The following is a 16,994-nucleotide window of genomic DNA, read 5'->3' on the forward strand; positions in this document are numbered from 1 at the left end:
TGCCGCAATCAGAGCTATTCTAGCGCCTGAGGCAGAGGCTACAGAGCCATCTCAGCACCCGGGAAAACTTTGCTCCAGTGGAGCCTTGGCTGCGGGAGGGGAAGAGAGAGTCAGAGAGGAAGGAGAGGGGGAGGGGTGGAGAAGCAGATGGGCGCTTCTCCTGTGTGCCCTGGCCAGGAATCGAACCTGGGACTCCTGCACGCCAGGCCGACGCTCCACCACTGAGCCAACCAGCCAGAGCCGAGAACAGTATTTTTTTTTTTAAGAGAAGCATCAACTCGTAGTTGAGTTACCTTTAGTTGTTCATGAATTGCTTCTCATATATGCCTTGGTGGGCAGAGGGTGTTCAAGCTGAGCTGTGACCCCTTGCTCAAGCCAGCGACCTTGAGCTACAAGCCAGTGACCTTTGGGCTTAAGCCAGTGATGTTGGGATCATGTTGATCCCAAGCTGGTGAGCTGGTGCTCAAGGTGGGGACCTCAGTGTTTTGAACCTGGAACCTCATTGTCCCAGGTCGACACTCTATCCACTGAGCCACCATTGGTCAGGCTGAAAACAGTATTTTTGACCCATGGTTGGGAATCCTCGGATGTGGAGGGCCAGCTGCATGGTTTCATGCAATTTTGTAGGAGGGACTTGAGCCTCCTCGGATTTTGGTGTCTCGTGTGGGGGGTCCTAGAACCAATTTCCCACAGATATCAAGGGACTGCAGTTAAGTTTGGGGGGAGTCAAAAGTTATACGTGGATTTTCGGTGCCTCTAACCCCCTCGTTGTTCAAGGGTCAACTGTATATTAATATTTTTGAACCAGTGAAACGGACCTTTGTAACTTAGAATATTATCTTTTCTACTAACTCTAGAAGACTTTCTTCTCTACATATTAAAAAAGGAAAAGGTCTGAGTTAAAGATGCTGGCTGGTGTGAGGCCTTCTGTAGGCGGGGACACCAGTAACTGCGATAAAATATTTAAGCAGCAGGGCAGGGATCCTGTTCCCGGCGCCCTTCTGCTGGGGGGCTGTGGGCGCGCCCTTCTTTCAGGGGCTGCCCCTTCTTCCTCTGCAGCCAGGCCGGGAGGGGGCTCAGGGGGACGAGTGTAAGGCTAGCATTTCAAACTTTATGTGATGCATGACTATATTTCTTCACTGTATATTTTCGGAATTCCAGTTCTTTGAACATTATTAGATTGTGAGTAATAATTGTGTATAAAAATTTCTGATGTGTTCAAAGAAATGAAATGACCTCAAAGTTGCTAGTCTTTAATTTCTTCTCTCCCTTACTTCTTTCTCCTCGTTTCCTAATTCCAAGAGCTGCTTTTCGTTGCATGGCTACATGGCGGCGACCTAGACCGCGGGGGCAGGGAGCCGTGCTCCTGGAGCCGGACCAAGGCCGCTGACTCGCCCTGCAGCGTGGCCTGTTGATTTCTTGGGGCTTGAAGTGGTAAAACATCAAGAATTGACATTTTTAAGAAACCCACACAAAATCTCTGTATAATAAAATGCTGAATGGGCACATTTTATATATGCTTCCTAAACTTATGTTAGTGTTCAGATTTGGGAGATGAAGCGGCCAGGGAATTGAGATAGAGTCTTTGAGAACCAAGTTAATAATTTTTGTCAGCAGAAATACTTCAAGAGAGGTCAGCTTCTACATAGGCATTGCTTGTGTGCTGATAGATGGGAGTGGACAGGGTGTGGCTAACCGAAGAGCCCAGCTGAAGTAGCCCTGGTGTGAGTCCTCATGGTCACAGGCATGGTCACAGGCACAATCTCAGGCACGGTCACAGGCACGGTCACAGGCAAGGTCACAGGCACGGTCACAGGCACGGTCACAGGCACGGTCACAGGCACGGTCACAGGCACGGTCTCAGGCACGGTCACAGGCACGGTCTCAGGCACGGTCACAGGCACGGTCACAGGCACGGTCTCAGGCACGGTCACAGGCAAGGTCACAGGCACGGTCACAGGCAAGGTCTCAGGCACGGTCTCAGGCACGGTCACAGGCACGGTCACAGGCACGGTCTCAGGCAAGGTCACAGGCACGGTCACAGGCACGGTCTCAGGCACGGTCACAGGCAAGGTCACAGGCACGGTCACAGGCACGGTCTCAGGCAAGGTCACAGGCACGGTCACAGGCACGGTCTCAGGCACGGTCACAGGCAAGGTCACAGGCACGGTCACAGGCACGGTCACAGGCAAGGTCACAGGCACGGTCACAGGCAAGGTCACAGGCACGGTCACAGGCAAGGTGCCCGAGCCTCGGTTTCCTTGTTTGCAAAATGGAGTTGGCATATTTAGCCTGTGAGATCATGATTGCTTGGGTAGATCATCGCAGCTTATAACAACGGCTGTTATTATCTCAAGAGTTTCTGTGGACAGGAGCCTACGTGAGGCTCGCTGGGTCCTCTGTCCCGGGGCTCACACACACTGTTGGCCAGAGCCACGGTGGGCGAGGATCTACCTGCGAGCGCACGTGGTGGCCGTGGCCTCAGAAGACCCACTTCCCAGGTCAGTAAGGTTGTTGTTGGCAGCACCCTGGCTGCTGTTGGCCAAAGACTTGCTTTGTGGGCTGCTTCTGCTGCCTTTTCTTTTGTTTTTTAAGTTACAGCACCCTTTTTTATTGCTCTGATAACAAGGCATCGCCTGCTTTTTCCTGTATCACAAATGTAGAATGTTTAAGTTCAGATCTCAGTGTAGGATCAACAGTAGGTCTGTACCTCTGACCCTGGTGTGGGAGCTGGTGGCATGGCTCACGGTGGAATCAGCAGCGGGTATCAGGGATCACTCCCATAGGGAATCTTGCCAAAGAGCTGGAACTCATAGTGGGTGAGCGGCTCCCAGAAGCCGTTGTTGGGCTGGATAATGGGCTAACATGACCTGGTCCACATGTGGGTGTCCAGCAGGGACATGGCTGGGTACTTGACAAGGTAGGCGGGGCAGAGGGCAGCGAGCAGTGCACACCAGCCATGCAGTGGAGCGGTGTGTGGCCCTGCTTCTGGACACTGTGGGCATGGTCAGGAACGTGGTCAGAGCAGCACAGAGATACGACCTGGGTGTGTCAGCTAGGCACCTGTGTGCACCTGAGGAGTACCTTCCTCATGTAAGGTACTCACCTCCTCTGAGATGTAGGTGACCGTGGTGATCTGGTTGCTGGAGAGCCTGAATTTGTTGTTGGAGGCCACCCCATGGCTGACGTGAGAGGCTGCGGCAGTCTGTGAGAGGCTGCTGGACCAGGGGTCAGCACTGGACCAGGAAGGTACATGGATATGCTGTCAGCAGGCCAGTGGGTCAGTGAGACATAAAGGCTGCGTCTTTCTGCTAGGATGTGTCCATAAGAAACTCTCCCGCAGACGTGCGGGCAAGCATGCCAGAAGACTCAGACCCTTGGTGGGACAGAAGACCCTTTGTGACCCGGGCATTCCGGTGCTCCTAGTAAGGGTCCTGGTTGTGGCGAGGAATTCACCGTGCACTCTGCTGCTCTTTGGGTTGGGATGTCTTCAGAGACACGGCGGGGGGACTTTACACCTGTTGCCTGATGAACCAGCGGTTAGGCCGACAGCTGTGGTTGGAGGAGTGGGGTTAAGGGGTTAAGGGGTGATAGGTTTTGGGAATAGGGAAGGAGGGACTCTAGCTTTACTTCAGGGAGCTCGGACACATGTCAGTGGGATTTTGTCAGCTTTCTGCTGTTTGGTTCCCTTTCATTCCTTCACTCTTCTGAGTTATGCTGATCCAGGTTGTTGTTGATTGGCCTGGGGCTTTGCTCACCCCTGCCCCAGGGGGTGCTCGCCTCCCGCCCCCGCCCCGGGGGGTGCTCGCCTCCCGCCCCCGCTCCGGAGGTGCTCGCCTCCCGCCCCCGCTCCAGGGGGTGCTCGCCTCCCGCCCCCGCCCCGGGGGGTGCTCTCCTCCCGCCCCCGCCCCGGGGGGTGCTCGCCTCCCGCCCCCGCCCCAGGGGGTGCTCGCCTCCCGCCCCCGCCCCAGGGGGTGCTCTCCTCCCGCCCCCGCCCCAGGGGGTGCTCTCCTCCCGCCCCGCCCCAGGGGGTGCTCGCCTCCCGCCCCCGCTCCGGAGGTGCTCGCCTCCCGCCCCCGCTCCGGAGGTGCTCGCCTCCCGCCCCCGCCCCGGGGGGTGCTCGCCTCCCGCCCCGCCCCAGGGGGTGCTCGCCTCCCGCCCCCGCTCCGGAGGTGCTCGCCTCCCGCCCCCGCCCCAGGGGGTGCTCGCCTCCCGCCCCGCCCCAGGGGGTGCTCCTCTCCCGCCCCCGCTCCGGAGGTGCTCGCCTCCCGCCCCCGCTCCGGAGGTGCTCGCCTCCCGCCCCCGCCCCGGGGGGTGCTCGCCTCCCGCCCCCGCCCCAGGGGGTGCTCGCCTCCCGCCCCCGCCCCAGGGGGTGCTCCTCTCCGCCCCCGCTCCGGAGGTGCTCTCCTCCCGCCCCGCCCCAGGGGGTGCTCCTCTCCCGCCCCCGCTCCGGAGGTGCTCTCCTCCCGCCCCGCCCCAGGGGGTGCTCCTCTCCCGCCCCCGCTCCGGAGGTGCTCGCCTCCCGCCCCCGCTCCGGAGGTGCTCGCCTCCCGCCCCCGCCCCGGGGGGGTGCTCGCCTCCCGCCCCCGCCCCAGGGGGTGCTCGCCTCCCGCCCCCGCCCCAGGGGGTGCTCCTCTCCGCCCCCGCTCCGGAGGTGCTCTCCTCCCGCCCCGCCCCAGGGGGTGCTCCTCTCCCGCCCCCGCTCCGGAGGTGCTCTCCTCCCGCCCCGCCCCAGGGGGTGCTCCTCTCCCGCCCCCGCTCCGGAGGTGCTCTCCTCCCGCCCCGCCCCAGGGGGTGCTCCTCTCCCGCCCCCGCTCCGGAGGTGCTCTCCTCCCGCCCCGCCCCAGGGGGTGCTCGCCTCCCGCCCCCGCTCCGGAGGTGCTCGCCTCCCGCCCCCGCCCCAGGGGGTGCTCGCCTCCCGCCCCCGCTCCGGAGGTGCTCGCCACGCTCTGGGAGGGTGGTGGTCTGAGGCGATGGTCGTGTTTCCACCCGCAGCCTGTGCAGTCTGCCTTGCTCGTCTGCTCCCGGGGCCTGGAGGTGTGTGTGTCCCAGCCTTGCCATCCCCGCAGCAGCAGCAGGTGCACACTGCAGGGGCCACTCCCCACTGCTTTGTGCCTGCTGAGGACTGGTGTGTGACTGGGGAGGGAAGGCCATCTTCATTTCTGTACCACGAGGCAAGGATGAAGCCACAGCTGAAGTTTAAGGCAAGTGGACCTCTACCAGGCTTCTCCCATGTGACCTCATTGACCCTCACTGCCTCAGGCAGGGGGCGCTGTGGTCTGTTGTTCATGGTACCAAGGTTGTCACCACCAAGGTCACATGTGTGCCAGGGCTGGGCCTCCTGCATCTGGTTCTGCAGTCTGAGGGCCTGACTGAACCTGCTGGACTGTTTCCACTATTGCTGCGCTGCCAGAAAGCAGGCCCCCCAGGACAGGCCCCCCCCAGGACAGGGCCCCCCAGGACAAGTTCCCCCAGGACAGGTCCCCCAAGACGGCCCCTCAGGACAGGCCCCCCAGGACAGGGCCCCCCAGGACAAGTTCCCCCAGGACAGGGCCCCCTAGGACAGGGCCCCCCAGGACAGGGTCCCCCAGGACAGGGTCCCCCAGGACAGGCCCCCCCAGGACAGGGCCCCCCAGGACAGGTCCCCCAGGACAGGGTCCCCCAGGACAGGCCCCCCCAGGACAGGGCCCCCCAGGACAGGGCCCCCCAGGACAGGGCCCTGCAGGACAAGTTCCCCCAGGACAGGGCCCCCCAGGACAAGTTCCCCCAGGACAGGTCCCCCAAGACGGCCCCTCAGGACAGGCCCCCCAGGACAGGGCCCCCCAGGACAAGTTCCCCCAGGACAGGGCCCCCCAGGACAGAGTCCCCAGGACAGGCCCCCCAGGACAGGGCCCTGCAGGACAAGTTCCCCCAGGACAGGTCCCCCAAGACAGGCCCCTCAGGACAGGCCCCCCAGGACAGGCCCCCCCAGGACAGGGTCCCCCAGGACAAGTTCCCCCAGGACAGGCCCCCCAGGACAGGCCCCTAGGACAGGGCCCCCAGGACAGGCCCCCCAGGACAGGCCCCCCAGGACAGGCCCCTCAGGACAGGGCCCCCAGGACAGGCCCCTAGGACAGGGCCCCCAGGACAGGCCCCCCAGGACAGGGCCCCCCAGGGCAAGTTCCACCAGGACAGGGCCCCCCAGGACAGGGCCCTGCAGGACAAGTTCCCCCAGGACAGGGCCCCCCAGGACAAGTTCCCCCAGGACAGGTACCCCAAGACAGGGCCCCTCAGGACAGGCCCCCCAGGACAGGGCCCTGCAGGACAAGTTCCCCCAGGACAGGCCCCTCAGGACAGGGCCCCCAGGACAGGGTCCCCCAGGACAAGTTCCCCCAGGACAGGGTCCCCCAGGACAAGTTCCCCCAGGACAGGCCCCCCAGGACAGGGTCCCCCAGGACAAGTTCCCCCAGGACAAGTTCCCCCAGGACAGGGTCCCCCAGGACAAGTTCCCCCAGGACAGGTCTCCGAGGACAGGCTCTTTCAGGATGGAGTCCCTCAAAGCAGGCTCCCTTAGGCAGGCCCCCCCAGGGTAGGCCCCTCATAGGCCCTGCCTCGGATGGTCTCCCTGGGACAGGCCACTCCATGTCAGGCTCTCTCAGAATGGGGTCCCCCAGGATGTTCCTCCAGGACAGGCAGCCCCCCCAAATGGACCTCTTGTCTCCGTGTCCCCTGTTCCTAGAATAGTGCGTGAACAGGACACGGCACCTGGCTGTTTGTGGGTTGGAGAGGACCAGTAGCTAGCTCCTTTTGTATTGCAGAGCTGTCTTAGTGCCTCTGGTGTTGAGGGAAAGGTGTCAGTTCTACACTGAGAAGGGACTGCCTAGCAGTCGCTTTAGAAAGAGCACTTCCTTCTTTGTTCCCAAAGCCCACGAAGTGTTTTAGGGAGGGGGGCAGTTTTCCTTGCCTGGGGTGTTTGGGCTCCAGTCCACCCCACTCTGTGTCTGGGGGCCTGGGCAGAGGAAGTGCACGGGGACTTGTTTATCAGATTCTTGGAGTTCAAGAGGGTGCGACCAAATTTGGAGGGTTCTTTGCCTGCAGCGCATCTGCCTGCTTAGCTGGGTGACTAATTCAGTCTGCTCTTCTGCTGATGTTTACATGGGGGCAGGGCTGGTCCCTCCCAAGGCAGCCCAGCCCTGGGCTAGAGCTTGCATGGTGGGTGAACAAAGAGAAACGTAATCCAAGGAGTTAGACTAATGGTATTGGTAGGAGACTGCTCCCAGTCAGGAATATCCAGTTCATCCTGACGGTAATGGCAGTGGGACGGACTCAAACACAGAAAACCTCATTGCAGCCTCCCTTGCTCGAGGCTGACCATCACACTAAAATGGTGAGCTGACACATGCTACTTTTTCTGGTCACCCTCACAGTTTAGAGCCGTGATGGCGAACCTATGATATGTGTGTCAGCACTGACACGCGTAGCCATTTTCGATGACACGTGGCCGCATGCGGGCGCATACCAGAGAAGTATGGGGCCGCATGCCGAGAAGGACGTTTCATCCTTGGCTCCTGCAGGGCCAGGTGCAGTAGCCGAGGATAAAACATTTGCTCTACTGTAGACACTCTGTGCCGAAGGTCGGTAGGCCAAAACAACAGAACTCCGGCACAGAGCGTCTAGTTCTGGGACTTCTGGTTAGGCTGTTAGGGGATCTTTGACCTCACTTCCCGCTGGGGGAGCAGGGAGCAGCGGAATGCTGCGGGGGACGCATCTCTGGGGCCCTGTGATCGCCATTACCAGCAACCACATAACCACAGCGACCATCATCCAATCTGCTGTTCTGGGGTGTCATGGATTTCTAATTGACCATCATTACTGAGAGAAGTGAGGGGGAGGCTGGGAGAGGCGAGGGCCTGTGCTATGGGTGCCGTTTCCCGCCATTAGAAATAGCAGCAGCCATCTTAATTTACATAAGATGCAACTTGCAGAATTTCAAGACAGCATCTGGGCTCAGGTGTTTGTCGACTTGAGGTCAAAGCTTGAGAATCTGGAAAGGTGCCGCTTGGAGAATCAAGAGGAGTGCCACTACGAACAGGAGGTTTGGAGTGCCTGGAACCGATTACCAGACACTTTTAGCACCCTGAAAAATATAGCAATGGCTTTACTCACAATTTTCCCCTCTACATACTTTTGTGAGACCTTATTCTCAGAGTTAAATAATATCAAAAGCAACAAAAGAAACAGATTGACAGATGAAGTTAGTAGTGCTTGCTTGGGCTTGAAGTGTACAAAATACCAACCTTCAATTGAAGATTTAGCCAATGAAATTCAGCAACAAAAAAGTCACTAATAGGCAGGTTAAAGAATTCCCCCTCCCCCTCACTTATCTTAGTTCATGGCACCCCACACAAGTTAAATAATATCAAGACCAACAAAAGAAACCGACTGACAGATGAACAAAGAAGCCACTAAGCAGCTAAGTTAAATAATTAGTTTTGGTTTATTAAATACAGTTATATATTACAATTATACATTTTTGTTATTTAAACTATAAATATCACAAAATTATGGTTTTTTTCTCGAAGTGACACACCACCAGAGTTATGCTCGGTTTTTTGGCGAATTTTGACACACCAAGCTCAAAAGAGTGCCCATCACTGGTTTAGAGCTTCCACAGGTTGAAGTCTCGGGTGTGGCGTTAACAGTGGACTTGCTCACACAAATACTTGGGCTGCCAGCTGCACCCAGGAGTGTGGCCAGTCTGCAGGTGCGCTGCGGACGCACTAGGGCACCCTGGCCAGAACTCCCAGCCCCGGCCCTCGCTGCCTCCCGCCTTCTCACCTTACATGTTTGTTCTTCAACAAGCACGTGGGGCCACAGGACCTTGCCGGCCAGGTCCTCCCCCCTTAGACACTGGCTGCCAGATTCTGTTCCTTTGCGTGAGCGTATCTTTTCTCTCTGAAAGTTTCGGGGGGGGGCTTTTTCACTTGCCCTGCTCAGCACGTTAGTACTTGGTGGGGCTTTTGAATTTAAAGGGTCTTGTTTTTCTGTAACTCTGGGAAATGGTCCATTAATTTTTGGATCAACTAGTCAACCAGAATTTGTTATTGGACAAACATTGACCACCACTACTGAATTTAGTCTATCCATTCACCCACCCACCCGTATTCCTGTCCACCCTTCTGTTCATTCCTCTGTCTCCTCTGTTTATCCATCTATTTAGCCATCATCCACCCACCACCCATCTATCTACCTATAGCCAGAGCTGTGTCCCCTGAGCTGTGGGCACCAGTTGCTCATGTGAAAGCAGCCTGGTTGTGAACCACTCCCTGAGACTGAGCATAATTGGTGGCTTGTAATGAAACTTTCTGTCCACTGGAGCCTGAGTCCATAGCCCATGCCCCCTGAGTCATGGAAGTGGAGCTGGGGAGTGCTCCCTGTGTTTTGGTGGCTGCAGGATCCCTCTGCTATTTCTTGAGGTTTCTTTCTCTCAGTCCTTCCTCCCCCTACCCCCATCAAACAAGGCCAAATATTTCACTAAATACTAAGCTCTAGCTGCTGCAATTTCAGCTGTCTCCAAGGTTCTCCAAAGAGAACTTTGTGTTCTCCAAAGAGAACACTGAATCTACAATTTAAGTCCTACAACCCCAAATATAACCTGCAAACTTGGGGAGATCCTTTCTGGCTGCCCTTTGTGGGGGACGCCTGGACAGATGAACAGAGACTCTTTCATTGAATTGACTGTGTGTTTTCTTCCCCTCCGTTCTATCCTTCTCTGCGTGGCAGCTCCTGGGTGGTCTCTCAGCTTTTCTGCAGTGTGTCTTCCATCTCCTGGTCCCTGCTCTGCTGCAGAAGCTGCCCTGTGTTACCCTCTAGCCCTGTGTTGTTTGTACATTTTTGTAGACTCTCTTTGCATGATTGTTCCTTATTTGTGATAGCCTGTTTCTGAGGTTGAATCTTTCTGAATCTCCATGTGTCCTGATAAGGATTTTGGGAGTCCCTCTGGGAGTCCCACTTGTGTCCTGCCTGTGAGTCTGTGGGAATGGCAGCTAGTCACTGAGAGGGGCCACTCTGGGAAGAGAGTGTGTTGTTTTTTTAATTTTTTTAATTTTTTTTTTTTTGTATTTTTCCGAAGCTGGAAACGGGGAGGCAGTCAGACAGACTCCCGCATGTGCCCGACTGGGATCCACCTGGCACGCCCACCAGGGGGCGATGCTCTGCCGCAATCAGAGCCACTCTAGCGCCTGGGGCAGAGGCCACAGAGCCATCCCCAGGGCCAGGGCCATCTTTGCTCCAATGGAGCCTCGGCTGTGGGAGGGGAAGAGAGAGACAGAGGAAGGAGAGGGGGAGGGGTGGAGAAGCAGATAGGCGCCTCTCCTGTGTGCCCTGGCCGGGAATCGAACCCGGGACTCCTGCACGTCAGGCCGACGCTCTACCAACTGAGCCAACCGGCCAGGGCCGAGAGTGTGTTTTGACTGTTGCTTTGCTGGGACTGAGGTGCCCCCAAGCTTTCAGGAGAAAACACGTGGGCCAGTGACCAGCACGTGGGAGACCAGAACCTGGAGGTGGGCCCAGTTTCCCAGGGAAGTGGGGGGAGCTTGGGGTCACCCACCAGTACCTTGGGGGAGGGTACTGAAGTTTAGAGAGGAAATGGGCCCTGAAGGGATGAGGGACAGGGAGACAGACAAGAGGTCCTGGCCTGGGCTGAGGGAGTGGACAGCACCTTCCATGGAGTGCAGGGGGTGGGGCTGTGACCACCAGAGGGTGCCTGCTGGGTGTGCTGTGCCCCTCAGGCCCCTTGGGCACTGCTGTCCAGGCCTTGTGTGTGAGCCCCAGGTGTGCAGAGGTGGGGGGTGCTGCATAGCTAGGGAGCCAGCACCCCTCAGGAAGGGAGTCTCCCCTCATGTGGCAGCTTGTGCCTGGTCCAGTCGTGTGCATTGTCAGCACTCGGTGACACAGATGAACAGCAGGTGGGTCAGGTGGCAAGGGCTGGAAAGGAATCCTTTCAGGCTCACAGCATGGCAAGGGTGTTGGTTGTTGGTTGTTGGTGACTAAATGGCCCAGAAGTGTCTTGGAGGGCTGAGAATCAGCCATTGTCCTTCCTGGTGTTGTGGGCACCTGCTGTGTAGGGAGGGCGGGTCCAGGTCAGCCTGGGTCAGGGGCTGGGCTGGAAGAGAGGCTGGGGCTCGGGAAAGCATCTCAAGGGTCAGGTGGTGGCCGCTAGGATGGACTGGAGGGGGAGGTGGCTGAGACACAGGGACAGTCAGCGTGTGTCTGTGTGGAGGGTGTTTTGAGTGCATGTTCCCAATGGAGGTGTTGGGAGAGGTGGTGTCTTGTGGGTAGTTGGCACCATGGGCAGTGCCAGGGCAGTGATTGGAGATAGCGGCTGGGATAGGATGGCTTTGGGGGCAGGCATGAGGGGCTGGGGTCTGTTGGTGGGCAGATCCCAGTTAGAGAAGGTAGCATGGTGCCACCAGGCCCCTGTACTGACTGGGGCTAGGCTGATGGGGCGTCCCCAGTGTTGGAGGAACTGTGGAAGTGGACAGCGCCTGCTCCCTCAGCCGAGGCACTTCCGCTTCCTTCAAGAACCCCTGTGTGTGGTATAGAAAGCCGAGAACAGCTTGAGTTCCAATCCACTTCTGACACGAATTGGCTGTGCAGTCTTTTTTTTTTTTTTTAGATTTATTCCTTTTTTTAGAGGGAAAGGAAAGAGAGACAGACAGACAGAAGGAAGGAGGAGCAGAAAGCATCAACTCCCATATGTGCCTTGACCAGGCAAGCCCAGGGTTTTGAACCAGCAACCTCAGCGTTCCAAGTTGACACTTTATCCACTGCGCCACCACAAGTCAGGCTTGGCTCTGCAGTCTTAGCCAAGTTACTTAACTTCTCTGTGCCTCCATTTCCTCATCTGCAAAATGGAGATAATAATCTTACCTGCTTTACGTGATGCTGCTCATGGGCACACGTGTGACTGTGTGTGACGTCCTGAGGACCCTGCCCATCCTAGCACTGCAGGTGTGAGTGTTGTCTGGCACTACCTTGAGCGTTCACTCCTCCTCGTGCACTGGATGCTGTCTGCCCTGTGCTGCTCAGTGTCTCTCCTCGGGTCATGCCTCATGCACTGTTCTTTATTGCTTTGGTCTTTTGGCCTGTGCTCAGCCCAGGCCTGTGGCACTGTGAATGTCTAACATTTGGTGGCACAATCCTGATCAACTGAGCATTGTTCTCACAAAGTGTCCCCTCTGCACGGGCAGATGCAGGCTGCACTGACGGCCTGAGTCGTGCACACTGTGCCCGTCCCCTCTGCATGGGCAGATGCAGGCTGCAGTGATGGCCTGAGTCGTGCACACTGTGCCCGTCCCCTCTGCATGGGCAGATGCAGGCTGCACTGGTGGCCTGAGTCGTGCACACTGTGCCCGTCCCCTCTGCACGGGCAGATGCAGGCTGCACCGATAGCCTGAGTCGTGCACACTGTGCCCGTCCCCTCTGCACGGGCAGATGCAGGCTGCACCGATAGCCTGAGTCGTGCACACTGTGCCCGTCCCCTCTGCACGGGCAGATGCAGGCTACACTGGTGGCCTGAGTCGTGCACACTGTGCTCGTCCCCTCTGCACGGGCAGATGCAGGCTGCACCGATAGCCTAAGTCGTGCACACTGTGCCCGTCCCCTCTGCACGGGCAGATGCAGGCTGCACCGATAGCCTGAGTCGTGCACACTGTGCCCGTCCCCTCTGCACGGGCAGATGCAGGCTGCACCGATAGCCTGAGTCGTGCACACTGTGCCCGTCCCCTCTGCATGGGCAGATGCAGGCTGCACTGGTGGCCTGAGTCGTGCACACTGTGCCCGTCCCCTCTGCATGGGCAGATGCGGGCTGCACTGACGGCCTGAGTCGTGCACACTGTGCCCGTCCCCTCTGCATGGGCAGATGCAGGCTGCACTGATGGCCTGAGTCGTGCACACTGTGCCCGTCCCCTCTGCACGGGCAGATGCAGGCTGCACTGGTGGCCTGAGTTGTGCACACTGTGCCCGTCCCCTCTGCACGGGCAGATGCGGCTGCACTGGTGGCCTGAGTCGTGCACACTGTGCCCGTCCCCTCTGCACGGGCAGATGCGGCTGCACTGGTGGCCTGAGTCGTGCACACTGTGCCCGTCCCCTCTGCATGGGCAGATGCAGGCTGCACTGGTGGCCTGAGTCGTGCACACTGTGCCCGTCCCCTCTGCATGGGCAGATGCAGGCTGCACTGATAGCCCGAGTCGTGCACACTGTGCCCGTCCCCTCTGCATGGGCAGATGCAGGCTGCACTGAAGGCCTGAGTCGTGCACACTGTGCCCGTCCCCTCTGCATGGCATGGTTTTCCCTCTTATCGGCAGAGCGTTCTGCTCCAGGCACCAAGCGTACGCCTGGGGCTGGACACGCTCTGCTCTGGAGGGGTGGCCGCTGGCCTCATCTGTTCTTCCCACTCAGGGCATCCTGGACCCTCTCTGTAGCTTCTGGGTCTAGGATGCTGCCTGGCATGGGGTGGGCGCTCACTCCAGGGCGGTGAGTGGCGGAATTCACCGGAATGGGACTTGTTTTATAGCAGATTTAAACCCTGGAAAGGAAGGAGTAGGGAAACGTTGTGGTGCCTGGTGTTTACCGTACTTCCCCATGTATAGGACACAGCCACTTCCGAAAAATTTGGAGTCTAAAAACTGGCTGCGTCTTATACAGTGGCTGTAGATTTTTTACTTGCATTTCCTGCTTTTTTGCTCTTGTTGTCTTTGCTCTCACTGTTTCGCACTTGTCACCGGTATATGACGGCAGGTTACGTTTTGCCATGTTCTGCCCAGAAATGGCGTAGAAAAGATTTTCATATAGTGCTGAATTCAAGTTTGCAAAAGTGAATGGAAATTGTGCTGCTGAACATACGTTTGGTCCTCTTCCAACTGAGAAGTCCATCCGAGACTGGCTACAGGAAGAGGAAACCCTACTGAAAACACCACGGCAGAAGACGGCCATGAGAGGCAAGTCAGCAAAGTGGCCTGATTTAGAGAGGAAATTGAACATATGGCTTAAAGAGCAAAGGGCAATTGGAATTCCTGTGTCCACAAAGATGGTCCAGCATGAGGCAAGAATTGCTGATGAAAAAGAAGTTACTGATTTCAAAGGAGGACACAATTGGTGCTTCAGGCTCATGAAACAAAATGGACTAAGCATGCATATATGCATCAGACTTGCCCAAAAGATGCCTGAAAGCTATGAGCAGAAGGTCCTTGAATTTCACCGTTTTGTCAGTCAATGTCAGAAGACACATCAGTTTGAGTTGGGACAGATTGAAAATATGGACGAAGTCCCCCTTCAATTTGATATCCTAAGTAACAGAACTGTTGATAAGAAGGGGGTGAAAACTGTAACTGTGAAGACAAGTGGACATGAAAAGAGCCATTATCCAGTTGTTCTTGCTTGTTGTGCTGACGGAACCAAGCTGCCTCCTATGCTGACTTTCAAACACAAACCAATGCCAAAAGAAGACATTCCTCGAGGAGTGATTGTCCACGTTCATGACAAGGGCTGGGTGGATCAGGATGGGATGAAGATCTGGTTTGAGAAAGTCTGGAGGAGACCTGGTGGGCTCTTACACAAACCTGCCCTGTTGGTGCTTGATCAGTTCAGGGCACACACAACAAAAAACACAAAGAAGATTGCTGCAGAGCAAAACACAAAACTTGCTGTCATACCTGGAGGCTTGACATCTCAACTACAACCACTTGATGTCAACTCGAACCAACCCTTCAGAGCTGCCATGAGAGATGAATGGAACCAATGGATGGAGTCTTCTGGGGACAATTTGACACCAGCAGGAAGAGTGAAGAAGCCAACTATAGGAGAAGTTTGTACCTGGGTGAAAAGATCCTGAGATAATACCAAGATTGAGATCATTTTCAAGTCATTTATGAAATGTGGCATTTCAAATGCCATAGATGGAACTGAGGACAAGGCAATATATGAAGACAGTGATTCGTCATCAGATACAGATGAGGACAAGCTAATGGAAGGGAGTTTTGACAGTGATGAGGAGCAGTATGAGTTTTATGATGAATAAAACTTGAGTTCAATAACTTTTATGTAATATATTTTTTTCAAATTTCAGGCACCAAAATTAAGGTGCATCTTATACATGGGAGGGTCTTGTACATGGGGAAATACGGTAATTCTAGGTTCCATCGGTTTGACCCATGAGTGAATGGAGGGATGACAGTACCATTGGGCATGCACTTGGCTGACCCTGGTAGTGGGCATAGTGAGAGTGGAGACCCTGTGTCACAGCTGTTGGTGCCATTCGGCAGCTGTCACCTGCATGAAGCCCTTCAGTTACCTTTCTGCAGGTTGAGGAGGGTGAGCAATGTCTTTGTCAGCTCGGTGCTCCAACAGGAACAGGAGACCACAGGCTGAGGCCTGAACGACAGCACACACTTCTCAGTTCCGGGGCTGGAAGTCCAGAGTCACGGTGCTGGCAGCTCCAGCATCCAGCTCATGGGCAGCTGTCTGGCCCAGGTCCTCATGGTGGAGAGCAGGGAGGGGTGGTGGGGAGGTCCTGTTTCTCCTGTTGTACAAGGACACTATCCCATCATGGGGGCTCATCTAAACCTAATCACTCCCAAGGGTACATCTCCAAATACTGTCCATTCCAACTTATGAATTTGGGGGAATGCAAACATTCAACCCAGAGCCTCTGGGTGCAGGGGAGGGACCCCAAATTGCCCAGGTCGTGAGATGCCAGTTGAAGCTGGAAACTAGTGCCCTGTGGTTTCTTCTGAACTTCTGTTTGTTAGTTTTACTAATTACTGATACAGTTTCAGGAAAAATGAAACTGTAGGATGAACTTTTGAAATGTGCTTGTAGGCCCTGGCTGGTTGGCTCAGTGGTAGAGCATCGGCCTGGCGTGCAGGAGTCCCGGGTTTGATTCCTGGCCAGGGCACACAGGAGAAGTGCCCATCTGCTTCTCTACCCCTCCCCCTCTCCTTCCTCTCTGTCTCTCTCTTCTCCTCCTGCTTCCGAGGCTCCATTGGAGCAAAGTTGGCCCGGGCACTGAGGATGGCTCTATGGCCTCTGTCTCGGGCGCTAGAGTGGCTCTGGTTGCAACAAAGCAACACCCCAGATGGGCAGAGCATCGCCCCCTGGTGGGCTTGCCGAGTGGATCCCGGTCGGGCGCATGCGGGAGTCTGTCTGCCTCCGTTTCCAACTTCAGAAAAATACAAAAAAAAAAAATGTGCTTGTAGGTATGACGATTTAGAAACAATTTGCTTTTAATCAATAGAGGAACATGACAGTAAGAATCTAATAGAAATGTTTGGGTGAACTGCATACAAAACTGTTAGCCATACAGCATCATGACTCTGGGGGTCAGATGAATTACAGAATGATTCTGCATATAAAACTGGGGAATCCTTCTTCCACAGAGGATCTGTTATTGTTTGGAAGAGAAAGCCAGGAGGCTTTCTATTCCTGGAGGAGCAAGCAAGGACCTCAGTGGCCTCTGTCCTGGGAGAGTTCACAGTGACAGCCAGCCCCTGCAGCCATGTCAGGAACCGTAGGAGCCAGGCACTGTTCTGAGCATTTTTACGTAGGTTATTTCATGCAAAAACGCCCACCAATATGGTGGCTCCCCTTGAATGAGGTTCCTTTGACTGCTGAAATGAATGATCACAAACCTAGTGGTTTAGAACAACACGCATTTACTCTCTCACATTCTGGGGCTCAGAAGTCCAAACTCAGTCTCACTGGCTAACGTCAAGGTGCTGGCAGGCTGGCTCCTTCTGGGGGTCCCTGAGTGGGGGACCCCTTTCCTCACCTTTCAGCTGCCTGACGCCACTGCCTTCCTTTGGCTCCTGGCCCTTCCTCCCTCCTCCAAGCCCATCCCTCTCGTCTCTGCTTCCCTCATCACGCGGCCTTCTCTGTGACCCTGACCCTCCACCCCTTCTGCAAGGACCCCGTGGTTACACGAGGCCACCCGGAGAATCCAGGGTACCCTCCCGTCT

At 56.2% G+C, this 16,994-nt stretch overlaps 2 protein-coding genes and 1 non-coding gene across 5 annotated transcripts in view; 2 read left to right on the forward strand and 1 right to left on the reverse strand.

Annotated features, from left to right (window-relative positions):
- RGS12 (regulator of G protein signaling 12) overlaps positions 1 to 16,994 on the forward strand; it is a 134,918-nt gene that overhangs the window by 11,951 nt on the left and 105,973 nt on the right. Inside the window, exon 1 of one of the 3 annotated variants that reach the window (XM_066386834.1) lies at positions 2,399 to 2,501. The exons of the other annotated variants lie outside the window; for them this stretch is intronic. The gene's annotated coding sequence lies outside the window, so the exon portion shown is untranslated. Of the gene's footprint in view, positions 1 to 2,398; positions 2,502 to 16,994 lie in introns of those variants that run through there. 3 annotated transcript variants of the gene reach the window in all.
- Positions 5,181 to 6,028, forward strand: LOC136405738 (proline-rich protein HaeIII subfamily 1-like). The gene is made up of 2 exons (XM_066385212.1): positions 5,181 to 5,204; positions 5,360 to 6,028. The coding sequence occupies exons 1-2, from the start codon at positions 5,181 to 5,183 to the stop codon at positions 6,026 to 6,028; spliced, it is 693 nt and encodes a 230-aa protein (XP_066241309.1).
- TRNAV-GAC (transfer RNA valine (anticodon GAC)) lies at positions 10,359 to 10,435 on the reverse strand. Its single transcript has one exon. It is a non-coding gene; the product is annotated as a tRNA-Val (tRNA).

This window comes from Saccopteryx leptura, chromosome 5 (assembly GCF_036850995.1).
Source record: "Saccopteryx leptura isolate mSacLep1 chromosome 5, mSacLep1_pri_phased_curated, whole genome shotgun sequence".
In the NCBI taxonomy this organism is placed as follows: Eukaryota; Metazoa; Chordata; class Mammalia; order Chiroptera; family Emballonuridae; genus Saccopteryx; species Saccopteryx leptura.